We start from the raw sequence: 27,819 nt of genomic DNA, 5'->3' as shown, positions 1-27,819 counted from the left end.
TAAATCCCAATAAGGAAGATGGATATGTTGGTTCATACAAAACAAATAACTGCAGGGTTTTTTTAAAAAAGTGAAATGAAAAGTAGTCAGTGAATTGGGAAAAGGCTCCAGCCAAGTGCATGATAGGGCTTCCCAGGTGGCTAAGTGCTAAAGAGTCCGCCTGCAATGAGGAGACTCGGATTTCATCCCTGGGTCAGGAAATGCCCTGGAGAAGGAAATGGCAACCTTCTCCAGTATTCTTGTCTGGGAAATCCCATGGACAAAGGAGCCTGGCAGGTTACAGTCCATGGGGTCACAAAGAGTCAGACATAACTTATCGACTGAAACAACAATGACGAAAGTGAATTATACAAAGAGTTGATATCTTTAATATGTTAAAGCCCTTACAAAATTAATTAGACACTACGACTAAAAGAGGCCTATAGACAGCTCAGTAAAGGAAACAACTAAAAATGGGAAAATAATGTCATCAGAGAAATGAGATGCTATTAACTGATTAAAGTAGGATTTTTTAAATTTTTACTTTATTTTTTAATGAAATGCCAAAGATTGAAGGCAGGAGGAGAAGGGGATGACAGGAGACGAGATGGTTGGATGGCATCACTGACTCAATGGACATGAGTTTGAGTAAGCTCTGGGAGATGGTGAAGGGCATGGAAGCCTGGAGTGCTGTTGTCCATGGGGTTGCAAAGAGTCGGACACAACTGAGCAACTGAACAACAGCAACAAAGCTCTGGTAGGGATGATGTGGGCCTTTCATACATTCTGGTGGTTTTATACTAACATAAATCATAAGGGGCTTCTCAGGTGGTGCAGCGGTAAAGAATTTGCCTGCCAATGCAGGAGACACAAGAGACATGAGTTTGATCCCTTGGTTGGGAAAATCCCCTGGAAAAGGAAATGGCAACCTGCTCCATTATTCTTGCCTGGAAAATTCCATGGACAGAGGAGCCTGGAGGGCTACAGTTCATGGGATTGAAAAGAGTGGGGCATGACTAAGTGACCAACCACAAGCACAAAATTAGTATAACAGGTGTATCAGGGAGACTTAAAACACAGAGGCCTCAGATGCGCAACAGCAGTAATCATTAGGGAAATACAAATTGAAACCACTGTAAGATAACACTCACACCCATTCCAATGGCCACTATCAAAATTAAAGTTAGAATTAAATTACTGTATGATCCAGCAAATCCACTTCTGGTATACATATAAAAGAACTAAAAGTAAGGTCTTGAAGAGAGATTTGTACACCCATGTTCACGATAGTTATAACAGAGAAGCAACCATTGAGGGATATCCATTGAGAGATGTACAATAACGTGAATGTACTTAATATCACTGATCTTAAAATGGTAAATTTTATGTTATGTGTACTTTACTGTGTGGTAAAGAATCCACCTTCAATGCAGGAAACCTGGGTTCAATCTCTGGGTCGGGAAGATCCCTAGAAAATGAAATGGCAACTCATTTCAGTATTTTTGCCTGGGAAATCCCATGGACAGAGGAGCCTGGTGGTCTACAGTCCATGGGATCGCAAGAGTCAGAGACCGCTTAACAACTAAACCACCACCACCACCACTTCACTACAATTTTAAAAACTTTTAAGTTAAACAAAAGCCCTCAAAATCATTGAGGCCTTTAAGCCAATTTTAAGGAAGTAAGTATGAATTTGGAAAATACTTTATGAATAAAGATAACTGTTGCCCCAAACTGGAAAACCCAAATATCTACAAGTAAAGGAATGGCTAAATAAGCTCTAGTATGTCTGCAGTTTTATGTTTTAATAATGTTTATTATCCTGATTTTTAATATAATACAGGTTTGTCATAGAAAATTGAAGAAATAAACAACTATAAACATGAAAAGAAAAACTATCGAATATCCTCACTTGCAGAGATAGCCATTGTTAACATTTGGTCTGCTTCCTTCTAGGAATAATCATATATTTCTTATGCAAAATTGGGTGTATGTTTTCCATTTAAATTTGAATCCTGTTTGTTTCAGTGTTCTGTGTATGTAATTTAGTATACACATATATAAAGAAAGAGAACATTTATTGACTTCTTACTATATAGAGAGAATAATGCTAGACCCACTTCATAGGTGATCTGTTTAAGTTGAGGTATTATCATTCCCATTGTACAGATGAGGAAATTGAGATTTAAAGAAGTAAGTAATTTGGTGAAAATCACACAACTCCTGAATGTTCCGGCTTCACAGCCCACACACTGAACCAAACTCTAGTCTATATCCCGAGTCATTAAATATTCTTTTAAAAACATGATTTTAAAAGGTACTGCATACGGAATTCCCTGGTGGTCCAGTGGTTAGGACTCATTACTTTCTCATCCCTCATCACTGCCATCCCTGATCAGGAACTAAGATTCCCCCAAGTGGCCAGGATGGCCAAAAGAAAAAAAAAAAAAGCTGCTGCATAATATTTACTAATATAAATACACCAAACATTAATTCATTCAACTCTTCTCCAAGCATTGAACATAGGTAGTTATTTCTCTTGGTTTGATTTTGTTGTTTTGGGGCTTTTTTTGGTTGCACATTGCGGCTTGCAGGATCTTAATTCCCCCATCAGGGATTGAACCTTGGCCCTTTGGCAGTATGAAGTCCTAACCACTGGGCCACCAGGGAATTCCCTCTTTTGGTTTCTAATATAATACTTGAAAGAACATTTTTGTGCACAAATCTTTGTCTTACAATGATTGACTCTCTTATTCCATCAGAATATATATCTGGATGTGAAGTATCAGGGTCAAATTGATAGCTACAGCTAAAATTTAGGGGAGTCACTGAAAATGGCATTTTTACAAGGGGGCTTGAGGACTTCCATAGTGGTACAGTGGATAGGAATCTGCCTGCCAATGCAGGAGACATGGGTTCCATCTCTGGTCAGGGATGATTCCACATGCTACAGAGCAACTAAGCCCGTGCATCACAACTACTGAGCCTATGAGCCAAAACTACTGAGCCTATTCACTGCAACTACTGAAGACTACTCGCTCTAGAGCCTGTGCTCCACAACAATAAGACACGGCAATGAGAAGCCCAAGCACCAACCAAGAGTAGCCCCTGCTTGCCGCAACTACCCCCACCCAGCAACATAGACCCAGCACAGCCAAGAATAATTTTTTTAAAGGTGGGAGCGGTGGCTTGATGCGATGGGGCAGGGGGTATACGGGAAATCACTTTTGCTATTAACCTGAAACTGATCTAGAAAACAAATTCTATTTAAAAGTGTTGTATTTAACTACATGGAAATAAGCTTATTGGGCTTTTTGGCTATAGTAAGGCTAGCCATCAGAAAACAGTTCAAGCCCTGGCGCTGCCACTGGCCAGCTGGGTGGCCTTGAGCAGGTCACTCAATCTCTCTGAGCCTCAGTTGCCTCGCCTGTGAAATGGAACTCACAGTAGTTGGGTGATGGAATGAAGTGCTGGATGTTAGGCCCCTGACATACTGTCAAGTGCCCTAGATCCTGCAGGTGACCGGGGCAGTGGCTGGGAAAAGGCCTTGCACGCTGTGGAGTGCTCTTCAGATGGGAGGGGGTGTGGTACTCTGAGTTCCCTGGACCGGTGAGAGAAGGCTGGGTTTGGGGGCCAGGGTGGGGGCAGGAGGCTCCTCGCCCGGGGAAACGGCTCCGTGGTGGAGCAGCTGACATGCAGCTGTGCCTGTGGCCTGTGAGGCCGTCTTGTGGCTGCCTCCTCCCCCAGCCCACACGCAGGTCTGCAGCTGGGTCCTGCCTCCTCTCAGGTGGGCCATGGCTGAGTCTTGGTTGCTGCTTCTCCTGGCCCTCGGGTGTCCAGCCCTGCCCACAGGTGAGCAAACCCCTGCACCCTTCTCTGGGCCCCTCTAGTGGGCCCAAGCCCCCACCCTCACTCTGGGCATCCCTGGTGTGGGAGGGATGCAGGGAGGCAGGACAGATGTATTTGGGGTCCCCTGAGGAGGGTCTTGCCAGAAGCCCATTATCCCCTTCCCCGTTGTACTCCACCTCCCAGCTACCTTGCTCTGGGGCCCCCAAGTCCTGGTCCCCCAGAGTCCACCGTGTTGGGAGGGAGGGTGCTCACCTCTTGGAGTGAGCTGGACAGGTGTGCATGATGGGTGGGGGTGGGGTAGCCTGGCTGTGGCGGGCTGTACAGGGCCATAGGACACGGGCCACACGGTGAGTCCCCGGCTCCTTCCTGTCCCATCTCCTGCCCTCAGGGCTCAGGGTATCTCATGTTTGCTCCCAACCCCCTCTACCAATAGGTGCTTAGAAGTCTCAAGGCCTCAGTGACTTTCCAGGTGTATTGACCCCTGACCCTGCCCCTACAAAGATGGGGGCTGGAGACGAAGGACTAAACTTTTGAGAATTCCAGGTTCATCTAGTAGCATGTGCATGTTCGTATGTTTGTGGTGGGGAAAGCTCCTTGACCTTTGCATCAGGACATCTCCTTATTCTAAAGCTGGCCCCCAGTATGTCACCAGTACTCCCTTGCTAGGGAGATAAATCACACCCGTGTGGAGCAGGGAGAGCCCGTGGTGGGAGACCTGTGCTCTGAGAAGGAAGCAGCCAGGGTGAGAAGGAGCAATTCTGTGAAGCTTTGTGGAGGAGGCAGATGCTGAACTCAACTCCAGGAGTGTTTCTCTATGTACAGCTGGAAAGGTTCAGGAGACTGAGGGTCCTGGAACCCATTCTCAGCCTTTTCTCCTCCCTTTGTTCATGATGCCTTATTAATACTAGTACTGATGATACTAATCCTCATCCGCCAGGTGTTTTATGGTCATGAGCTTCATTATCCACCACAGTTTCCCTGGGTTGGTGTGATTAACCCCATTGTATTGATGGGACAATTAAGACTCAGTAAATTAAGTGGATGAGTCAAAAGTCAAACCAACTCTGTCTGAGACCATGTCCCAGGCTTGGTCCTCTGTGACATGTAGGAAAATCTTGGTCATCTTTCCAAGTGGGTTGGTCTGTGAGATTGGGAGTCACAGAGGTCTGAATCCAAACCCTGAGTGACTACTTACCATCTGCCTGCTTCTAGGTCAGTTATTTGACCTTCAAGAAATCTTTTGTGGACTTCCCTGGTGGTCCAGTAGTTGAGAATGCACACTTCCACTGTAGGGGGCACAGGTTCAATCCCTGGCCAGAGAACTTAAGATCCCATGTGCTGCATGGTACAGCCAAAAAAAAAAAAAGTTTTGTGAGCACCCCCTACCTCCAGGTCCCACAAAATTTTCTAGTGCCTTCCCTGAACCCTGGGGCATTTCTTTAGCTTGGCTGCACTTAACTCATGGTGTGAATTTGTAGGTTTTAACTTTTTTAAAAAATATAAATTTATTTATTTTAATTGGAGACTAATTACAATATTGTATTGGTTCCCCCATACATCAACATGAATCCGCCACGGGTATACACGTGTTCCCCATCCTGAACCCCCTTCCCACCTCCCTTCCCTAGGTTTTAACTTTTGAGATTCTGTTTATATGAAAAGACAGCCACCCATTCAAAAATAGCATTTTGTTATATATTAAATGAGTCATCTTTATTGCAAAGAATAAGTTTGTGGAAAATCAGGACTATTCTGAAAAATACAGGACAAATGTTTGCAGTACTTACATGACTTATTTTGGCTTTTTAAAAATTATAAAATAATACGGACATACACTTTAAACGGGTGAATTGTATGGTATGTGAATTAAATCTAAACAAAGCTGTTAAAAATGCTACAGACTTAACATAAAAAAAAAAAAACTGAGACTAATACAACAAGCACCCAAGCATAGGCCACGCAGATTAGCAAATGGTTAAAATGTTGCCACATTTGAATCAAATATTTTTTAAAAAGAAACAAAAAGGTGCAGAGCGTTTGAGTTTCTTTGATCTCATTCCATATCCTACCTCTTTCCTTTCCTCCCCAGAGGTAACCACTCTCCTGAGGCCGGCACAACAAGGTACTATAAGTATTTGTTTGCATCTGTGGCCTTTCTCATGGGATTGAAATCACTGAGAGCAGGGACGATATTTTAATTGATGTTGTATCCCCAGTGCCTGGCACACAGAGATTCAGATGTGACAGAAGTATGGATGGATGAATGGAAGGAAGGGAAGATGGATAAATGGATGGATGGATATATAGAGATTGAAAGTAGAAAGAAGAGATGTAGGGAAGACGGATGATGGTAGAAATGATGGAGGGAAGGAAGGTGGTTAGGTAGGTAAATGCAAGGAGAGAAGGATGGATGCCCGGGTAGGATAACTTGATGGTTGGTAGAAGGACTGATGGAAGAGAAACCCAGATGGAAGGATATGAGATGCGGACCTGGGAGGGCATGGACAGTTCTAGGCCTCCTACAAGTGTGTGCTCTCTTGCAGGTGTGGGCAGCACACCCTTCCCCTCTCTGGCCCCACCAATCACACTGCTGGTGGACGGGAAGCAACAGACGCTGGTGGTCTGCCTGGTCCTTGACGTTGCACCCCCTGGCTTCGAGAGTCCCATCTGGTTCTCAGCTGGCAATGGCAGCTCACTGGATGCCTTCACCTATGGCCCTTCCCCGGCGGAGGATGGCACCTGGACTCGCTTGGCTCAGCTCTCCCTGCACTCCGAGGAGCTGGCAGCCTGGGACACCTTGGTCTGCCACACTGGGCCTGGGGCTGGGGACAACAGCCAGAGCACACAGCCCCTACAGCTGTCAGGTGGGGACAGGGCCTGGGCCCCCGGGGGTTGCTCCCTGCCCCCTTTCACACACTCTGGAATCAGGATGTGGTGGGAGGGAGCGCAGGCACCAGACCAAACATCTAGGTGAGGTGATGCCTGGGCTCAGAGCAGGGTGGCCTCAGGGTCCCTGAGTCCTGGGATTTGCAGCTGTGACATCTCATTCAGATCCAAGCTCTGATGTGTGACTTCTGAGAGACAGTAATGGCTCCTCCATCCTGAGGGCAATGCCTTTCTATGTATGCTAGGCTGTGCTGTGCTTAGGTGCTCAGTTGTGACCCCATGGACTGTAGCCTGCCACATTCCTCTGTCCATGGGATTCTCCAGGCAAGAATACTGGAGTAGGTTGCCATGGCCCCCTCCAGGGGATCTTCTCAACCCAGGGATCGAACCCAGGTCTCCCACATTGCAGGCGGACTTTTCTTTACCATCTGAGCCACCAGGGAAGCCCCTCTCTGTGTATACCCAGGGTTAATATCTATATCACCCTCTCTATGTATACCCAGGGTTAATATCTATATCACCGTACCTATTAGAACCAAACAATAATTAAAGAGTAAATTGCTATCACTTACTTATTGTTTGCTCTGTGCCAGGGACTGTTGTAAATACTTTACATTTAGGTCATATTACCATATTACAAGTAGGCCATGCTAGTCTTCTCATTTTATAGGCATAGAGAGGTCAAGTAACATGTCCAAAGCCAGCTATTATTATTACTGACTAGATGACTTACTTCTTTTTTTTTGGATTATGTTAGTTTTCTCATCCTCCAAATGGGAACATTTGTTGAATAAATGTCCTGCCTTCCAAAGAAGACTGCTAAGAAAACTGATTCCTTGTCTAAATGTGCTGAGGCATCTCTAGGGGCACAGAACAGGGAACAGTCAGGACAGAAGATCTGGGCCCCTGACAGGACTTGCCACAGATGGGCTCAGGGTTCCCACTGCTGGTTCATTTGTCTATTTATCCAACATGCCATTAAGAGCTGCCCTGAGCAAGGCAGGGGCATAGCACTGGGGTGGATAGCACTGCCCATCCCAAGGACTCACTCCCTTTTCCTTGGCTGCCAGGAGACGCTTCCTCGGCCAGGACCTGCCTCTGGGAACCTCTCAGGGGTGAGTACTGGGACCCAGGACTTCAGCCCCCGCCGGGCTCTGGGCTAATGTGCTCCCTTGAGGGGGCAGTGCAGGTTGGTGGGTATCCCCTGAAGAGATTGCCTCCCTGGGTTGGGGCAAGTAGGTAGATCCTCTGACCCCAGCATCCTTTCTGGACACCAGGTTGAGAAGCACAGGTGAGAGCTAGCAGAAGGGTCCCTGGGCAGCCCAGAGGGTTGGCCTCAGCATGAGGGTCTTGGGAGACTCTTGGGAGTCTAGGGAGCCTCAGGAGACTGGACATCTGCTGGACATAGAGTGGCGTTCACAGCCAGGCTCTGCTTCCTGCCTGGCCTACATCCTCTTGGTTGTTGGGGGATGAAATAACATGAAGGCTAGGAAGGTGTCTGTTATTATTCCCAGCAGTCAGAGCTGAGTTTAGACATCAGGAAGGCCGTCCCCTGGTTCCCCTCCTCTGGGGAATGTTCCGTCGCGGGTGGGGCCGCGCCAGCCTCCAGGCCGCTCACCGGCTCCTCCTCTCCCGCAGGGACGCGGGCCCTGGTGCTGCGGCTCGGGGCGCTACGGCTGCTGCTCTTCAAGCTGCTGCTGTTGGACGTGCTGCTGACCTGCAGCCGCCTCCACGCCCCGCCCGCCGTGCGGGGGGACCCAGCCGGAGCGTCTGGCCCTGGGGCCTCCGGTCTCCCGGCGCCCCACGAGGTCCCCCGGGCGGATAGCCGCCTCCTCCCGCAGCCTCCGCCGCCCCGAGGATCGTCCTCAGGCCCCGCCGACCGGATTCGCCGCAATCATGGGGGCACCACAGGCCGAGGTCTCAGCGTGTCCGCCTCGCCGCCGCTGGAGCCCCGGGACCGCCGCCGCCGGGTTCACACCCGCCGTCCCCGTCGGGATCCCAGGAACCCAGTCTGGGAGGAGGGGCCGCCGGTGCTCAGGGCCTGGAGCTCGGGACCCTCCTTAAGTCTTCCCACATCAAGCCTTGGAGCATTTCTCTGTAATCTGCCTCCTCCAGCTGACCCGAGCTTCCCCGGGGGCTAGGCTCGGTCTCCCCCTCAGACTGAGGTTCTTTCTGAGCTAAAAAAGCTTTGTCTCTCCCATTAGATTGGAAGCCCCTTGAGGGTGGTGATCCACCCAGGCACCGGGACATCTGATGTGCAGATAGTTGACAACAATTAAAGGAGAACTGAAAAATAAATAAATAAATAAATAAAGGAGAACTTATATATAACACAAGCAAACAAAAAGTATTTTAATTCATGTCTGCTTTCAGAGAAGGGTATTTGGCACAATTAGAGGAGGCAGAAATCTGGGAAGGCTTCTGGAGGGTGACAGCCTGGGGAGTGGGGCTGGGGGTTGGGGAAGATACAGGCCCACCTCTGTCTCCTTTCCCCATCATCAGGCACTGGGTAGGCCCCCTCTCTGTCTCCTCACACTTGCCCAAACTTTCTGAGAGGTCAGGGGGAGGGGCCCAGGAACCCAGAAAGAGGGTGTGCTGGACCTGATGTGAAGGCTTGTATAGACTCGAGGGAAAAGAACAGGGCCAGGATTACAGAGTAATAGGATCATATCCAAGGGCAAGAGCACAGACAGTAATTCCAAAGTATACGTCATTAATCAAATAAGATCATTATTCACTTGACAAATATTCACTGAGCATCAACTCTGAGCCAGGCACTAGAGAGGTTTTTGTTTTTTGTTTCTTCAACAGGGTTCTCGCACTGATAGAATATGAGGCTCCCACAATGGAGTGTAACCTGTGTGTCTCCTGTTTACCCAGCGCTGGCAGGAAACCCAGGGTTTTCTCTCCAGTCATCACCCCAAGAATCTGGATGCTTACATGTGAATCCAGACATCCCCCCAGGGCAGCACAGGACAGTTACCTGGGTCACTGGCCCTACTGTAGTTTTCCTTCTCCCAAAGAGGCAGTGGCGAACTCCGTTCTAACACTGCCTGCCCTGCCCCCCTCCCCACCCCACCCCACACACAAGGTGTCAATGACACTCCCAGCTTCCCAGAGCCTCTAAGCCCTCTCAGCTGCTGCTGTTCCATGAAAACCCTCACCTCTCCTCCACTGGTGGTCTCTCACCAGCCTGTAAGAGGTACTCCCACCTCTGTTTTGGATTCTCCGAGGCAGAGGACACAGCTTCTGGGGGTCAATCTGTCCACCAGCCCCACAGGGTCTGCTCCTTCCCTAACACACTGACTGAGGAAGGGGGCGGCAGGGTGGGGGCAGGGGCGATTGCAGACTTTCAACAGCCACGGTCCCTTCCCACCTCTCAGCCCACCTGTTGAACCCAGAGCTCCCACCAAACTAATTTATGTAAGTGTGCTCTCAGAGGACCTTTTGTTTATTCTGGAAGCAAACCTCCCTGAACTTCAGTGCTTCTCCCTGTCTTGCCCGCCTTCCCCCAATCCTGCCCTGCCCCAGACTCTGAATCCCCACTGTGGCTGGCTTAACATCATTTCCCAGGAGGGCTCCTGGCCAGACTTTGAGCCTCCGCAAGTCTTCTGAAGCCTAGAGAGCATGGAGGACCTCAGGACGGTGATCTGATCCTCTCCATTGTGGAATTCTACACACCACAGCTCCTGCCTATCCAAGAGTGCCTTGTCAGCCATGGAATTGTTGGGAGCAAGAAGCTAAGATCAGGAAATGACAAGTCAATAGACTTGAGTATCAGTCCTTTAAAGTCTTTATAAAATACCATAAATATCCAACCTCCAGGAAGGAAACAGGAGGCACTGGAAACAGGGATTTATGGGCAAAAAACAGAATTTGCAGGCAACCTCCCAGAGAAGCAGCCTTGCTCTTTGTGTGTCCATAGACCACTGAGCTCAGGGGCAGAATGAAGCCATCCCCCAAAACCCAGAGAGTCCTCATCCTGATGACACAGCATAAGGAGGTTTCACTGAGCAACTCCTTGTGTCAAGAGCCCTGATGCTGGGGATGTGGACAGGGAATCAATCATTCATTAGTCAAGTCCCTGTCTGTGGGAGCTCAGAATCCAAAGATATAAATAATAGGCCAGAAAAGGAACCGAGATCACACACTAATATGAAAGTTAATGCATGAACTTTTTATAATCCTCTCGATAAGCTTTAATTCTATTAAGCTGTTCGAGCTTCCCAGGAACAGGTAAGCCTTGAACAGCAGCTAGGAGGATCACTTTGTCATCAGATAAAAACTGAGGCTCAGAGAGGAAATGATTTATTCTAGTTACCACCTGGATAAACTTAGGGTTTTATGCGACAGGCGTGTGCGTACTCAGTTGTGTCCGCGACCCTATGGGGTTTAGCCTGCCAGGTCCCTCTGTTCAAGGGATTCTGCAGGAAAGAGTAGTGGAGTGGGTTGCTATTTCCTCCTCAAGGGTATCTTCCCCATCCAGGGATCGAATCAGTGTCTCCTGTGCCTCCTGCATTGCAGGCGGATTCTTCACCGTTTGAGCTGTCGGGGAAGCCTAGGGTTACTGGGTACAAAGAAAGCTGCTTGAAGGCAGGGGACTCTGAATCGTCCAAGTCTCATCCACAGCGCCTACTCGAGTGACAGTAACATCAAAAGCAGTAATAATAATAAAAAGACATAGGGCTGGCTGCTCTATGATCCCAGGGGTAAGTGGCGTGCAAGAAGGCGGAGAAGGCAGTGAAAACTGTCTCTCCCATACCTTTCAGGACCGGAGCGTTGCTCCCTCTCCCCTAATCCTGGTCCTCGAGTCCCTCCCAGAGCCTCCGTTAGGAGGTGGGAAAAGATGTTGCCATAGGTCACTGAGGACACCATCCGTTCTCTCATTGGCCGAAGCCGAAAAAGATCGTCCTCCCATTCGCTAAAAGGAAAACCCCGAAAAGCCCATTGGCTGCCGAGTCCGCGGGCCTCCGTCGTTCTGGGGGCGGGCCGAGGTAGCTGGAGGGGGAGCTGGTGTGTTGGGGGGAGGGGGCTCGCCGTTGCCCTGGTTACGCCGAGGCACGTGTGCAGTCCCGGAAGCGGCTCCGGGAAGCTGCCCAGCGCGCGCAGCCGGAGGAAGCACAGCCCCGGTCCGCTCGGGTCGGGTCCGGCTGGGCCATGGAGCCATTACCTGAGCCCGCGTCCGGGCCCCGACTCAGGCCCCACCGTCTTCTGCTTCTTTCCCTGCTATTGCTGCTGCTGCTGCTACTGCCGGCCCCGGAGCTGGGCCCCAGGCAAGCCCGAGCCGAGGACACCGACTGGGTTCGATTGCCCAGCAAATGCGAAGGTGAGGGGGCGGGGCCCGTGGGGAGTATCCTGCTGGGGGCGGGGCTTGCAGAGAGGGTTGGGGGAGGGACCGTCCCGGGCTCTGAGCGGGTCTCCTTTCCTGGAACCTACTCGGTGCCTGGCACAGTGCTGGACGCTGGGAACGCAGGGGCGGCCGAGAGGTCGGGTCTCGGTGCACCTGGAGCTCAGAAATCGCTGAAAACAAGCAGTTACAATGGGGGTGGTAGATGCCACGAGAGAGGAGGCGCCGGGCTTTGGGGGCTGGGTGAGGAGCATCTAAATCTAGACCCCAAATGCGGGGAAAGGCTTCCTCCTGGAAGCCCTGAGTAGTCAGGAGTTAGTCGAGTGAAGAGAAGCGAAGTCACAGATGCAGAGGCCTACAGGCAAAGGACAAATTTGAGGAACTGAAAAGATTCACATGACCCGTCTTGGGGAAAGAACTTGAGACGCTCCCCTTGTGCCCTGACCACAACCGGCTGTGCGTCACCGGCCGTCTCCTCCATTAGCCGTGAGCTCCTCCAGGGCAAGGGACCTTGTCTAGGTAGCTGTTCACATACAGGCGTGAGTGAACGTGGGTGAAGCTGGGGTGCTGTGGGTGTGTGTGGAGGAAGGAAGAGGGTCTGAGACCTAAGGGGTCACTTTAGGAGAAAAATAGAACCTGGGGGAACTTGGTGAGAGAGGGAGATTTTAGGGATATGGGAAGAGAGTGAATCCCAAAGACAGAGAGGTGGAAGTGTGGCACTGGTGTGTGTGAGAAAGAAACAGAGATAGGGAGGGAGAGAGAGAAGGAGAGAGAAGCATGCCAGCACACACACCAGCCAAGGCCCTACCTTTTTTTCCCTCATCTCCATTTCTCAGTTTTGTCCTCAGACTTTTACACACACTCCTACGTTCTCACCTCTCTAACCTCAGCCCCTCACCCCTGAAAGCTGGCTATAAACCGGTTGCATCCTAATTCAAAGCCTGTAGCCAGCCAGATATTTCCTGAGCACTGGGAAGTGTGGGTGGTTTGGGAGGCGTAATCCTTTCATTTGAGAGATTAAAGGTGAGTTGCTTCAGAGATGAGCTGATCTCACTGGTCAGCCTTCCAGTATGGGTTCTAGCCTGTACTTTCTCCCTCACTGTCTTGAACAGACAGTCACAGGGTTATAATGCCTTCTTTTCACTCTTCTGGCCACAGCTAAGATCCTTTGGGGATTTTACTTCCCCTTCTCATTTTCTATCTTATTCTGATGCCAAAGAGCCCTTATGGTTTCTCTCATTGTTCTCACAGCCTAAGAAGCTCACACTTCTTTTCCATAGGAAACTCATAAAAGCATAGAGCTGGCAAAAATCTTTAGATCATTCTAATCCAACCTGATTTTGTAGGTAATTGATAAAGAATAAAAGAGATTTTCAGTCATGGGATGGCTTAACCTAAGTGTATATTTACTTTTATTTATCACTGTGACACCTTAGTTATTAAGTGCTGACTGTCTGGCCCACAAAGCCTGCCTCTGGCTTAGTAGCCTGAGTAGAAGAGGCCTTGGCACAGAGGAAAGAGAACCTGCCCAGAAAGAAGTGGGTGGATGTTCACGGGGATCTAGGGTCTATGCCATGAGCCTCCTACAAGTCTGGTTCTGGGTGGGATCCCCAGAGGGGGTCTTGAAGAGGTAAGGTTTGGGAGAGTTGAGAAGCAAGGTTGTATTTGATGGATATAAGAGAAATGGATTGATGGGTTCCAACCCCCTGGGCTTGGCATACTACATAGTGAGCACCTGGGAGGGGGGAGCACAGGAGTCAGAAAAATGATAAGCTCACACAGAGTACAGGACAGAAGAGGGTGGGAGCCTCGGTGGCCCTGGATGGAGAGCCAGGGAGGCGAGACACCCTCAGTTCATTCTGGACTCTGAAATCAGTGGCTGACGTTTTGGAATCTTAATGTGTTCAAGTTCTCCAAGCCATCTATTAATGCATATGTTATAAAAGTTCACTAAGCAGGCCTGCAGGGGATTTGTTTGTTTTGGTGGTAAATTGGTTTTCTATCCAACTCTGCTGTTGTTATTAAAACAATGCTGTTGACATTTAGCCTGCAGATCATATTCCATTCAGAGGCATCAGAAGCTGCTCGATCACAAGCACAGTCTCTCCGGGCAGTATTTATCAAGTATCCAGCACATACCAAGTCCCAAAATAGAGGAATAAGGAAGAAATTCAGCCCATGATCCTCACTTTGAGTGCCCTTGTAGTCTAATTGGAGAGTCACATGAGATGATCAAGGCCCTTGGTGAGAGCATGGGTCCTACAGTGTCTCAGGATGAAATCAAGAGCAGGTGGGACTCATCCAGAAGGGCTTCCTGGGGGAGCAGGCTTTTAAGATGAGGTGGAGAGAAAGGACAGACAAGCCCTGAAGCCCTAGAGGGCGTCACGCACTTCCCTAAGGCCCCAAGCACTGCACACTTTCAGTGGTAGCAGTCCTTATGCAATGGTAATTATTTGTTTACACTTCTTTCTGCTCCATTAGACTGAGTATCTGGGAGGGAGGGACCTTGTTTTCCTCTCTCTATCCCCAGGCAGTGCCTGACACGTAGGAGTTGCTTAATAACTATTTGAAGAAGAATAAGAGGAAATGAGAAAATAAATGTACAAAAACAGTAGAAACAGGCCTGTAGGGGGAAATGGAGCAAATTAACTTGGTAGGAATAGAGAACTGGTGTTGAAATAACATATGAAATCAAGAAATGAAACAGCCATAAAAAACATCTTGGGAACAATTGGGGAATTTGAACATGGACTGAGTATTAGATGAGATAGGAATTGTTGTTAAATCTTCCAAGCATGGTGGTGGTTTTATGATTAGTAGGGGAAGGTCCTTGTTCTCAGGAAGTGCTCAATGACTTGTTTAGGAGCAAAGATCATGATGTCTTGTAGCTTATTTTCAAAATGGTTTAGCAAAAACAGTGCGTATATTGTTGACATCTATTATTATCACATTGCTTTATATTATAAATTGGAAATAGTGGTAAATCACTGTCGTGTTTTTTTTTTTTTCCTAACAGCTCTTTTTGTTCTTTTTTCTTTCTTTTTTATTCTTTTTTACTAGCAATTCTTGACTGTGATGTAAGGTATATGGTTATTCATTGTACTCTTTCAGCTTTTCTGTATGTTTGAAATTCTTTTCAGTGACATGAATGATTGTCGGGGTAGGGGACAGGAAGGAGCTGGGAGAAATGGAGACAGTAGAATGAGGGCCCAGAGAGGACAGGGGGCAGTGGATCTTGGAGCCTACTTTCACCCACTGAACTCTACTGCTGGTCTGGTGCTGACTCCTTTCTCTGCCCCAAGCATCAACTCAACCCAGTCCTGGGGAGGCGTCCCCTTGGGTCTCTTTTGCTGGGAGCCGGCTCCCAGCAAAGACTCAGATGCACTCAGTCGGTGGTGCTGTGTCTTCTTCCCCCAGTGTGTAAATATGTCGCTGTGGAGCTGAAGTCAGCCTTTGAGGAAACTGGCAAGACCAAGGAGGTGATCGACACAGGCTATGGCATCCTGGACCGGAAGGCTTCAGGCGTCAAATATACCAAGTCGTAAGTAGAGGGGAGGGAGAGGGGCACCAGCCTGCCCTGCTTTGTTCCTGAGGCATCAGCATTGTGAAGTTCCCTTCTCCCTTCCCACTAGGCAGACCCACAAAAAGGAGACAGCTCTTAACTGAGACCCAGGTTTGCCCACTGATTCTACCCTGAACTGATTGTATGGCCTTCCTAAATCCCCAAGTGCCCCTGGGCTTCACATCTTTCATCTGTAAAAGCAAGACTGTTGGACCTCACCAGTAATTCCCAATGATTGGAATTTATGGGCCAGTCTTTAAAAATATAGGATTGCTGGGAAATTCCCTGGTGGTCCAGTGGTTAGGGCTGGACATTTTTCATTGCCATGGCCCAGGTTCAATCCCTGGTCAGGGAACTAAGATCCTGCAAGCTGCTCAGTGCAGCCAGAAAAAAACAGGCTTACCAACTTTTAATCTTGCCGGGTATAAATATTGAAAACAAACCAAAAAGCGTTTCCATCAACTATGATCATCCTTTCAAAATGAAACACTATCTCAACATCAAATATCCATACATTTTGCTTTATTTTTTTTTAATCTAGCTAATCATTTAACTTTATATTTAAAAAACAACAACAACAACTTTCTTCCCATAGAGCTGTTAAAATTGTGTCTTTCTGGTCTGTGTTCCAGCATTTCAGAGCCCCCCTGATGACCTATCTCCCTCCCAGCTCTGCCTTCCCGTTGGTGAGCCGTGCAGGTGCTGGGGTAGCAGGGCTGGAGGGCTGGACCCCTAACCCACAGGGTCAAGGAGGGGAGCTCAGGCAGGGACTGTCTTGTGCTGCTGTCTCGGCAGGGACTTAAGGTTAATTGAAGTCACGGAGACCATTTGCAAGCGGCTCCTGGACTACAGCCTGCACAAGGAGAGGACCGGCAGCAACCGATTTGCTAAGGTTGGCTTTGTATATGCCCTTCCTCCCCACTGGGGCTGGGCTTCGGGTCTCAGTGTGTCTCCTGGTCTGGGTGCCATCAGAAGATCATGCCCTGGGAGCTTCCCTCCTTGGCAGCTCCCTGTTCTTTATCCGTTACCATTTGCATCCCTCCCGTCCTGAGCGGCCTGACTTTTCAGTGCAGGTGGGCACATTCCTGATGTCTGGGCCTGCCCCCTGGGGTCCTGCCTCAGCCTAGGACAGAAACGCTCCCGGATGGCAGCCCCCTGGGGGTCAGAGCACTTTGTGCAGGGAGAACTCAGGATGCGCAGAACTGTGGGAGTTTAGAGGAGATGTCAGAAAACTCTTGGGGAGGGGGTGATGACTGTCATATCCCTTCTCTGGGCCCATGGGGCCCTACCTGGACCTCCATCATGATGCCTCTGACATTTATTGCACTCACCATGTACATGAATGCTTCTTTCACTGGAGAATGAGCTTCCTTGCAGCAAGGGCCATGTTTCCTTTTTTTAAAATTTTCCCTTGTGCTATTTATTTTTCTATCCACAAAAGAAAGGTGCATGAATGTGTGAAAAAATAAAGTGAATCAGTTTAAGTTCTGATCCAAAATGAGATGTGTGATGGGAAAACAGATCCGTACAACAGCAATCTTGCCCTGGCCCAGGGTTTTAAAGTCCCATCAAAAACTGGATGTCTTCCCTTTCCTCTTCCTTTGCTCTTGCCTCATCTCACACATTTCTGCTTGAAGACTGTGTCACACGGATGCAGTGGCTCAGAAGTCAATACAACTGTGTGAGCTCACCACTCTCGTACACAGAATCTACCAGCCACACAATTCCAGGGAGTGGCTTGACAATAAACTGACAATGAACTCTCTTCTGTGGCTGAATGATGCCAGGACTCCTGGACATTGATAAGATGTCATCCTGCCCCTATCTCCGTACGCCTCCCTGTATACCTGTTGCCATGTGTCTTTCCAAAAGGATCCAGAGGGGGTTGTGGGGTGTCTGGAGGCTCATGTGTCTCCTGTCACTCCTATAAGGGCCCATGTTTCTTTATCTCTGCATCTTCTATGCCTGGTAGAAGAGCTGTCTCCCACATTTCTCCACCTAAGTATCCTTCTAGCAAAGGAGATGCTTCAGAAACCCTTGGGAAACCTAGAGGAATACTTCTAAGCCACAAAAGTCCCAGGTTTTATCTTTATAATTTGTATTAACGTTGTACTTGGTAATAAACCCATGTTTAATGTAACAATGTTTTAATTTTACTTTCTATAGCAAAAAGATTAGAAGCAGCCTGACCATTCACTAGTATAGGGGAGTGGTTAAGTAAATTGGCCATTCAGTGGACTCTTAGGCAAACTATACAATGAAGAATGAGGTAGTTCTTTATGAGTTGAACTAAAATCACCTCCAGAGTATAGTTGTTTAGTCGCTAAGTTACGTCCAACTCTTTTGCGACCCTATGGACTATAGCCCTCCAGGCTTCTCTGTCCATGAGATTTCCCAGGCAAGAATAGTGGAGTGGGTAGCCATTTCCTTCTCCAGGGGATCTTCCTGACCCAGGGATGGAACCTGAGTTTCCTGCATTGGCAGGCAGATTCTTTACCATTGAGCCACCCGGGAAGCCCTCTCCAAAGGATATTATTAAGTAAAAAAATGCACAGTGCAGAATAGTGTATATGATACATACATACAGTTGCTTGTGCGGGGGTGGAGGAGAGGCTGTTTTTGTGTGCGTAGTGGCTTGTGTCCACTTGTGTGGTCTCTGGGAGACAGAAGAAACAGGTAGTGTGTTGTCTCTGTGGAGAAGACCTAGGTGGCGGGCAGAAGTAATTTCGTACAGAACCAAGAGTCTTCCCTGCCTTGGCTGTTCTTCTTCCCAGCAAGGAAAGGTACAAGTTGTGGGAAGAACCACAAGTAGGGAGTGGGCTGGACATGGGGGAGGCCACAGTGAGGGGAAAGAAACAGGACCAGTTTATTATCTTGGAAAGGAGTATTTGCTCAAAGAGCCCCGAGAGCAGCCTTTCCGAAAGGAGGAGGTGTGGGGAGGCAGGACAGGCTGTGTGTGTGGAGGGGTTGTGGGACGCAGGCCACAAAGAGGGGAGTGGAAGGTGAGGATGAGCGTGAGAAGCTGGAGAGGGTCCTGACCTTAGCAGGGTCCCTGGGTCTCCAGCTGCACCGGGAGAGGAGCAGGGCAGGGAGGGGAAGGGTCTCTGCCTCTCACATCCCATCGTGTCTTCAGGGCATGTCAGAGACCTTTGAGACGCTACACAACCTGGTGCACAAAGGGGTCAAGGTGGTGATGGACATCCCCTACGAGCTGTGGAACGAGACCTCGGCAGAGGTGGCCGACCTCAAGAAGCAGGTAAGGGCCCCACCGCCGCCCAGGCTCGGTGAGGGCGGGTCCTCAGTTGATGAGGGCCACCGGGAGCCTGGGGACTGTGGTCAAGCCGTCTCACCCCGCCTCTGGCTATGGCCTCCTGAATCACAGCCACCAGCCCGGTGGGTGGCGAGACGAGGCTCAGGCTCGCCCGGCTCCCCCGGGAGAGGCCAGGCCCGGGCGTTGCCGACGTGAGGCCTTGCGGTTAACAGTGCGACGTCCTGGTGGAGGAGTTCGAGGAGGTGATCGAGGACTGGTACAGGAACCACCAGGAGGAGGACCTGACTCAGTTCCTCTGCGCCAACCACGTGCTAAAGGGCAAGGACGCCAGTGAGTCCCAGGGCAGCAGGGCTGGGCCCTCTATGCTCCCCCCTCAGGGGAGGCGGGTGAGGAGAGGATGCAAAAGAAATAAGAAATGGCGGCGTTGGAGCCTCCATCCTCAGGGGGCTGGATGGTGCAGGGCGGGGTCAGGGCCTGGTGCCTCAGATGCCCCCCAGACAGGCCGGGGGGCCCCCAGCGAAGCAGAGCTGGGGCCAGATCACATCACCACTCCCAGTGGCTCTGCAGCCCGAGCTCCTCACTCAGCCAGCCAGCCAGCCTGTTGAGGGTGTCTCTCCTCCTCCCTGCAGGCTGCCTGGCAGAACAGTGGTCTGGCAAGAAGGGGGACACAGCCGCCCTGGGAGGCAAGAAATCCAAGAAGAAGAGCGGCCGGGCCAAGGCCTTGGGCGGTGGCAGCAGCAAACAGAGGAAGGAGCTGGGCGACCTCGACGGAGACCCCAGCCCCGAGGAGGACGAGGGCATCCAGAAGGCTTCCCCGCTCACACACAGCCCCCCTGACGAGCTCTGAGCCTAACCCAGTGGCTCCTGCTGACCGAGAGCCTGAGCTGGGAGCCCAAGGGTCTGGGCCCCCAGCTTCCGCAGATGGAGCAGCGCAGGGCCTCAGCGGTGCCTGCCTGGCCAGTGCCGCCTCCTGCCGTGGAAACTCCAGCCCCGGGAGAACTTGGATCCGCTGCGGGCAGCCAGGGCCGGCCTCTTCCCTCTGCCCAGCGTTCCTATCCCGACCCAGACTTCAGGCGGGCCCCGTGATCTCAGGACTGCCCAGGATTCCAGTGTGAGCTCCGGTGGGCAGGTGTCGAGCTGGACCCGGGACTGGGGCTCCAGAGCCCCCCACCCCCTCGCTCCTCCAGCACCAGCTCCTCCTCCCCGCACCCCCTCTTCCTGTGGACGCCTTGTGCTCTGCCCGGCCCTCCCCTGGGGCTCACAGAGTAAAAACCTTTCGGCCTTTTTCATTCATATTTCTGAGTCCCCTTCAGCTCCTCAGAGGGGCCGGAGCCCCCTGTCACTCTTTCCTGCCCCCCTGCTCCCGCCTTGGGGGCTGAGGATGGGAGGCTGTTCCTGTAAACCTGCCCGCTGTGGGGAAAGCAGGCGCAGGGAGGGCCCTGGGGTGAGGGCTGGGCTTTGGATATGGGGTGGGCATAGAGCTCCGGCCCTGCCCCTCAGCTGCCTGTGGTTTCCCTGAGCTGCTTAGGCCGGGAGAGCCGTCCTCACTGCTTCCCGGCCTCCCGCCTCCCCTCTCCCCGCCAAGGCCTTCCCGTTGGTTGTGTAAAGTGTGCACGGTGACCCCACCAGCCCCAGCCCCCCCCTCCACGTCCTGCCTCTTGGCTTCTGGCCTCTTGATCTTGACCCTTGTTCCCTGATGACCACACCTGACCACTCTGCATTCCCTAGCTCTTGTGCCAGGAACCCACAGGGGAGGACAGCCAAGCCCCCAACAACACTGGTTACACCGTGTTCTCTGGGAGCAGGGGACGAACAGCAAGGCTGGCCTCTGAGGAGAAGGGGTGGGAGGCACCTCCCGGGCCGTCCTGAGGGCAGAGATCGGTGGTGGCGTCAGAAGCAACAGTGGCAAGGGCCGCGGGTAGTCCGTGCTCTAACCCCACAGGTGCCCCAGACGCCAGCTTCTGGCAAAAATGCTCGGGGTTCCCCTCCCCAGGGCTGGGGATAGCCAGGCCACAGAGAGGGGAGCAGACTGGAAGCTGCTGCTGCCCTGAGTCACGAAGCTTGGAGCAGGCCCCGAGAGGAGGATTCTTTGTGGCCTAATGCCCCCCTCACTGACTGCAGTATGGAGACTATCCCCACGTTGGAGGAGCTGTGGGCCGAGAAGCCATTCGAGACTCGGGGCCCAGCCTGGACTCTGTTCTGAGCGTAGGAGATGACTGGGGAGGGGTCAGGCATTGGAACTCAGGGCTAGGGAACCATTTGCGGCCCCCTGGACTGTCTACAGTTTGGTGGCCAGTCTCTGACTCTCCCTTCCTGTCACTGTTCCACAGCTCTTCAGTGCTTGGCTTAATTCTGTCCCCAGAGCTTCGTTGTCCTGTGAATAGGATGAGACAAAGACTAGGAGCCCAATCCCAGGCCTAGGCTCGGACCGGAGGGAGGGCGGCGTGGTGACTGCTCTGCCCTTTGACCTGCAGCTGCTGGAGGATGAGCGCCCTCACCCGCACCCTGCACCCCACCTCCCAGTCCCCACAAAGCCAGGCATGTTGCACACTCTAGCTCTCCACCCACCCACCCACCCCAGCAGGCAGCTTCTCCCTGGCCCAGCCTAGGAAAGAGCAGGATCCACTTCCCAGGTTTTCCTTTCCCTCTCCCCACCACACATACCAGCCTTTCTGAGCTTGACTACAGCCTCCCGCTTTCCCACACCCCTTCTCTCCATAAGGTGAGAGGTCTGGCTAAGCTCAAGTGAACCTGATCTCAGTCCCCTTAGTAGAAACCCAATCAGAATGGTGTCTTCTACCCTCACGTGAACCCGAGTCACTTGGATGCTTGTCAGCCAGACAGATGTCTGGGTGCTGCTCAGACTTGCCAGTCTGGGGATCTAGGAGTCGGCCTGGCTCTTAGGAGGAGGTCAGCTGGACCCCACTTCACCGGGAGAAATTTGGATGTTGTGTTCAGAGGGGCTGGGACCTCAATGAAGCCACACTGGAAGGAAGTCTTGTCCTCAGAAACGTGAATTGTCAGCACCTCAGAGAGGATGTGTCTCTGTTGAAGACTTTCGTCATCCAGAACCTCAAAGGCTAATGGACTAGCCACAAGCCCAGTTTGTTCAAGTTCAGCGACAGCCAAGTCTCGGGTTGGGGCTCTGCAGGCTCAGAAGTGGCTGCATCAGGGCCCCTGTGTACCTGTTTGAGGGCACAGCTCCTAGGAGGCAGGCTCCTCTGTTTCCAAGTCCCTGCGTGGTGGTTCCCTGCAACATCTTTTTGCACCTTAGCGGTGCTTTTCATACCTTTGACTCCCCTCTGTCAGACAGTTGTTTTAATAAAAAGTTTTGTTAGAATTAGACGCTTGACCGCCAAAATTCCTGCCAGAAAATGATAGACAAGCCCCTGAGGCTTGGAGTTTGACTGAAAACCCCTTAAATGCGGAAACCGTGCAGTTCACAGCTTGTCCACATGTCAGAGCAGCCCTAAATCACTTTAGTTCACAAGTACAAACAAAATTCCTCTTCTTATGCTTTGATCCTGAAAGAAAAGCACATTTTTTTTTCCTGACAGATGCACAGTCCATGCCTAACTGGTTTAAAGAAGGACTGTATGTACTAATCCTAGCAGCAGAGCCCGCAGAATCCCTCTTGACCATCCCCTGATGGCCTGGTTTGTGCTATTAAGGAATTTCACTGGAACAATAATAATATAGTAGCCACTGTTTTTTGAATGCATATTATCGTGGCAAGCACCGCTCTACATGCTTTTACATAATTAACTGATGTAATACAGCTGTGATCTACACAAGGACATGAAGTTTTAAACACATTATTGAATAATAAAATACACAAAGTATGTATATCATAAATGTACAGTTCAATGAGTTTTTATGAACTGAATACCAAAATCAACCAGCATGAAGATCACAAAACACTATTACCACCACCCCCACACATTCTACAAAAAGAAAAGGGATTTTGGTCTACTTTGTTCACTGCTCGATCCCCAGTGATTAATACAGCCCCTGGCACAGAGTAGCTGCTTCCCCCCAGCTCCCTGCCGCACTGCAGGGCTCATGGGATCTTAGTTCCTCCACGAGGGATTGAACCCAAGCCCTTGGCAGTGAAAGCTCAGAGTCCTAACCACTGGACCACTCCCAGAGTAGCTACTTAATAAATATCTGATGAATGAGTGGAGCACAGAAAGGTCAAATAACTTGCCCAGACCACACATTTAGGAAGTGAGCCAACCAGGTTGTGAACCCAGAAAGAATGGCTTCAGCGTCCTGTGGCTCAGCCTCTGACATAGAGCTTTGCAGCCACAGCTGGTTGGCTCGTCCACCCTCTTCCCCTTACCTGGCTCTCCAGAAGGCAGGCCGCAGACCAGTTGCTGTCCAGTAGTCTATTTATGTCTTCAGAGTTTAAAGCTGGACATGCAGTTAAAAGACTTGAATTAACCTTCAAGTCTTTCTCCCTGTTCAAAATTAACAGTTGTGTGTATAGCTTAAAGGCAGCTTGGGGGCTTCCCTGGTGGCTCAGTGGTAAAGAATCCCCCTGCATATACAGGGGAGACAGGTTGATTCCTAATCTGGGAAGATCCCACATGCTGTGGAGCAACTAAGCCTGTGCACCACAGCTATTGAGCCTGTGCTCTAGAGCTCAGGAGCCACAACTATTGAGCCCTCGTAATACAACTGCTGAAGCCCGAGTCCCCTAGAGTCAGTACTCCAGAACAAGAGAAACCACCGCAGTGAGAACCCCCTGCACTGCAATTGGAGAAAAGCCAGCAACGAAGACACAGTGCAGCCAAAAATAAATAAATATTTTTTTTTAAAGGCAGCTTGACCCTTACTGCTGCCCTTAAGGGCTGACTTCTTACAATTTCTTTAAAAGGAATCCAATTTTACTCATTCTTTCTTTAAAAGTGTATTCTCCACCTATTAAACTTCCACTAAAATGGTTGTGATTCTCTACTGGGAGATGTAGGTACACCTGGAGATGGGAGAAGTTGACCAGCTGCATTACCAGCTCCAGGGGTGGTAACATCTCCTAACATCATCACTTTTCTAAAGTAGAAAAGGTTCTCTGTCTGAAAAAAACAAAGCAAGACACTCAAAAGTCAGGTGTTAGTTTTTAAATTTATTTATTTGTTTTTGGCTGCATTGGGTCTTCGCTCTAGTTGCAGGGCTCAGGCTTCTCACCGTGGTGGTTTCTCGTTTCAGAGTGTGGGCTCTAAGGTGTGTAGACTTCAGTAGTTGTGGCTCACTGGCTTAGCTGCCCAGCAGCATGTGGACTATTCCTGGACCAGGGATCGAACCCATATCCCATGAACTGGCAGGCAGATTCTCAACCACTGGGCCACCAGAGAAGTCCCCAGGTGTTATTTTGTTAGAATTGCTCGCCAAAGTGGTCTTGGTATTTTCTCATTCCTTTCATCAACATGTGACAGCATGTGCCAAGACACCTGTTACAGTGAGCAGTGTGTTACCAGGGCTCAAGCGGTGTGTCATTTTTACATGAGAGAACAGCTCAGTGAATTCCCTGGTGGTCCATAGTTAGGACTCTGAGCTGTCACTGCCTAGGGCCCGGGTTCAATCCCTGGTTGGGGAACTGAGGTCCCACAAGCTGCAAAAAACTAAACAACAAAACAAACAAACAAGCAAATAATAATAATAAAAAACCCAGATCAGTGAGGTCAATATATTCACAAGAGATTTTGCTGGAGGTTAGCACATTGATGAAATACTCATAGATGCACTAAGCTTAATAGTAATGTTAGTTCAGTCACTCAGTCAAGTCCGACTCTTTGCGACCCCATGAATCGCAGCACACCAGGCCTCCCTGTCCATCACCAACTCCCGGAGTTCACCCAAACTCATGTCCATCAAGTCGGTGATGCCATCCAGCCATCTCATCCTCTGTCGTCCCCTTCTCCTCCTGCCCCCAATCCCTCCCAGCATCAGAGTCTTTTCCAATGAGTCAACTCTTCGCATGAGGTGGCCAAAGTACTGGAGTTTCAGCTTTAGCATCAGTCCTTCCTTCCAAAGAATGTAATAGTAATGTAGCCACCACCAATTAGTGCTACCACCCACCCATATAGGGACCAATTTTACACTTACTTGATGGGACTTTATTAAAGCAGATTGAGTCGTACATCACATGTTGAAAAGGCTAAGAAAGGATCCACTGTGATAAAAATCCATTAGCAGACTTCATGTGGGCATCACAGTGGTCAATCTGGGTAGTCAGCAGAGAAGATCTTTTTCAGCAGCTTGAACTAGAGTTTGGAAATTGGCATCCCTCCATTGAACAATGAATTTCTACCTGTCCTGAATCAAAACAAAGACATCCAGAATGTCTTCCATTTGTAGTCACTGTATATAATTCCAATCTTAAGATTTTAATGTGTCCTTAAATAGGTATAGTCATAGAGTTTGTTCCATTGCAGCCATATTCCCAACCTAGAATCTCTTTCTAAACATATACATTTGGGGGGGATTCCCAGGTGGCTCAGTGGTAAAGAATTCATCTGTTAATGCAGGAGCCTCAAGAGGCGCAGGTTTGATCCCTGGGTTAGGAAGATCTCTGGAGGAGGAAATGGCAACACACTCCAGTATTCTTGCCTGGAGAATCACATTCTTATTTTCAGCCGAGTCAAACTATAAATTGATTTATATTATGACTTTCCCTTTCTCGGCCCAGGGCCTCAGATTTGGGTTATCTAAAATTTACGGTGACTAACCAAGTAAAATAAAAGGCAGTTTTGATATATTTTGGTGGGCAGAGGACATGGACAAATAATTTAGCAATGAAGGACTGCAATTACTTGGTACATTTTGGTGGTAATTAAAGAAGATTACAACAATTAGATATAATTTTCTACCCAGTGAGATATCCATGAGTAATATCTTCATGTAGAGAAGAGTTGAAACAAACATTTGTTTTGGGTGACAGTATCAATTAATAGAAAAATTCCATTTGGAAAATGGTTCCATCATAACCATCTACATGTTCACTCTTTTGAAAAATTATGGGCGCATTTTAAATGTTCATAACATGGGGAGTGATTAAACAAGTCACAGCACATCCTCTCAGTGTAGCCAGAAATGATGCTCGAGGCCAAGTAATTTATGGTCAAGAGAAGAAAGTATGTTTTGACAGTTAAAAGTAAAAAGAAAGAAAAAAGGTCCATGAAATTTTATATGTACTCTGATCTTGACTTTTTTTTAATGCCTCTGAATGAGAAAGAAATCAAATAATTACTAACTTCAGAACAAAAATCTTATCTTTGAAATAAAAAGTATATTTAGAAGCTATAATTTTTAATAAAAAAATAAACTCTATATTTTTTAAAATTCCAAATTTACTATCAGCATTCATATTATCTTTAAAAAAATCCTATTATAAACTCCCCAGTACAATGTCTTTCTAAGCATGTGGCCAAAGATCCATCTGTAGCGTGGATCCATCTTGTAGCACAAGACTCCACTACCTGCGAGTGGGCAGGCCCATTTGAGGTCCTTTGTGAGCTAATATTTTCTATTGAAAGGTAAGAATGATTACATATCTTTGGGGTTCCTCCAGCTCCAGGATTCTATAGATGGTAAAAGTGGGAGGGGAGTGGAGGATCCTTTGTTCTAAATTCTGTATCTTGCTCTTTATTTCCTTGCTGTGTGTTAGCTGCTCTCTAGTTGCGGTGTGTGAGCTTCTCATTGTGGCAGCCTCCCTTACTGCGGAGCACAGGCTCTAGGTAAGTGGGCTCAGTAGTTATGGCTGAAGGAGGAAACAGAACAGGCTCTATCTTGAAAGCAGGACTCCATCTTGGGCCGGACTGTGGACTTTGAGCTATATGCCCAGTACCTATGGAAATGACGTACCAACTGAAAAACCAGGCCCCCAGAAGGAGGACCTCCAGGGCTCTCCATCGCCTAAAAGAATACCCTAATTATCTGTGTAACAGAACAGAATCATACATTCTATTATGCTTATTGGGGTATGACCACAAGCCTATTGATAATTGTCCACTGTTAACTACCTAGGCTTAAGGCTTATGAATCATGGGTTAACTTTGATTGTATCTTTCTTTTACCTTTGTTCAGACTAGTTTCAGGGAATTTTGGGGAGGTGGGTTTGGGCACTTACGCTTAGGGTATATAAGGTTTTCACAAAAACTGGTCGGGGTCCTTGGCTAAGAGGAGACTCTGCCTTGGCCTCGCTGGTGTAATAAACTGCATTCCACTATCTGCATTGTCCTTCTGAGTGAGTTTGTTTGAACAGGTAGCTACAACATGGCCCAGGGGCTTAGTTGCCCTGAGGCATTGTGGGGTCTTCCCAGATCAGAGATTGAACCAGCATCCCTTGCATTGCAAGGTGGATTCTTAATCACTAGGGTTAGAAGCCCCACCCTGGCTCTTTCTGAAGCCAGAAGAACAAAGACAGGTAGGGAAGGCTGTTCTTGGTGTCTTGGGGTTCCCTGGGTAGCATCATTTTTCTGGGCACCATCCATCTCAGTGCAGGGTCTTGTCCCAGGAAGAGACCTTCTGCTTTGGGAAGGAAGGGTGGATGTACACTAATCAAGGCAAAAGACCAATTTATGAAATGATAATTAACAATGTGATAGCAAGAGCACTGGACACGCCCAGCCCTGACCCTGGACTTCCCACTCTGCGCACCTCCATGGAAAGTAGTTGGGTCTTTAGAAGGGCGCGTGATTGGAGAGGAATTTGCACCAGACTGCATCTGAGGCATTTAGAAAAGGCTTGATGCCTCACCTACAGGATAGAGGAGCACCTGGCCCCAGCTGGGTGGAATTGAGCCAGAACCGCTCCTGGACTTGAATGGCCGAGCCAGCATTATCCCCCTTCCTTCCTTCCCTAGCTGACTAGGCCCTCCTTCAGCTGGACAGTCCTTCTTTAGATATGCTAATACCTCCCCCCCCC

The 27,819-nt window shown here is 49.3% G+C and overlaps 2 protein-coding genes across 3 annotated transcripts; both read left to right on the top strand.

The window, feature by feature from the left end:
• Positions 1-3,773: 3,773 nt before the first annotated feature.
• PTCRA (pre T cell antigen receptor alpha) lies at positions 3,774-8,980 on the top strand. The gene is made up of 4 exons (XM_055574678.1): positions 3,774-3,831; positions 6,372-6,692; positions 7,785-7,829; positions 8,353-8,980. The coding sequence occupies exons 1-4, from the start codon at positions 3,774-3,776 to the stop codon at positions 8,853-8,855; spliced, it is 927 nt and encodes a 308-aa protein (XP_055430653.1). The 3' UTR covers positions 8,856-8,980.
• Positions 8,981-11,401: 2,421 nt separating this feature from the next.
• Positions 11,402-22,234, top strand: CNPY3 (canopy FGF signaling regulator 3). 2 transcript variants are annotated; one of them, XM_055571390.1, is made up of 6 exons: positions 11,410-12,040; positions 15,479-15,602; positions 16,419-16,515; positions 18,757-18,879; positions 19,107-19,224; positions 19,524-19,878. In XM_055571390.1, exons 1-6 carry the CDS (start codon positions 11,872-11,874, stop codon positions 19,739-19,741), a joined length of 849 nt encoding a protein of 282 aa, XP_055427365.1. In that variant the 5' UTR covers positions 11,410-11,871; the 3' UTR covers positions 19,742-19,878. The 2 variants fall into 2 exon arrangements, with proteins under 2 accessions (XP_055427364.1, XP_055427365.1); XM_055571389.1 differs by lacking the exon at positions 19,107-19,224 and having other exon boundaries at positions 11,402-12,040; positions 19,524-22,234.
• The last annotated feature ends 5,585 nt before the right edge of the window (positions 22,235-27,819 follow it).

This window comes from Bubalus kerabau, chromosome 3 (genome assembly GCF_029407905.1).
Source record: "Bubalus kerabau isolate K-KA32 ecotype Philippines breed swamp buffalo chromosome 3, PCC_UOA_SB_1v2, whole genome shotgun sequence".
NCBI classification, from domain to species: domain Eukaryota; kingdom Metazoa; phylum Chordata; class Mammalia; order Artiodactyla; family Bovidae; genus Bubalus; species Bubalus kerabau.
The sequence above is the reverse complement of the archived record's forward strand: the minus strand, read 5'-3'. Positions and strand labels throughout refer to the sequence as shown.

Excerpts from the sequence above, each read along its gene's own strand:
- PTCRA (XM_055574678.1), top strand. The coding sequence starts at position 3,774 with ATGGCTGAGTCTTGGTTGCTGCTTCTCCTGGCCCTCGGGTGTCCAGCC. Across the intron at positions 3,832-6,371 it reads GTGTCCAGCCCTGCCCACAG|GTGTGGGCAGCACACCCTTC; the intron begins GTGAGCAAACCC and ends GCTCTCTTGCAG. Across the intron at positions 6,693-7,784 it reads ACAGCCCCTACAGCTGTCAG|GAGACGCTTCCTCGGCCAGG; the intron begins GTGGGGACAGGG and ends CTTGGCTGCCAG.
- CNPY3 (XM_055571389.1), top strand. The coding sequence starts at position 11,872 with ATGGAGCCATTACCTGAGCCCGCGTCCGGGCCCCGACTCAGGCCCCAC. Across the intron at positions 15,603-16,418 it reads GGCGTCAAATATACCAAGTC|GGACTTAAGGTTAATTGAAG; the intron begins GTAAGTAGAGGG and ends CTGTCTCGGCAG. Across the intron at positions 16,516-18,756 it reads GCAGCAACCGATTTGCTAAG|GGCATGTCAGAGACCTTTGA; the intron begins GTTGGCTTTGTA and ends TCGTGTCTTCAG.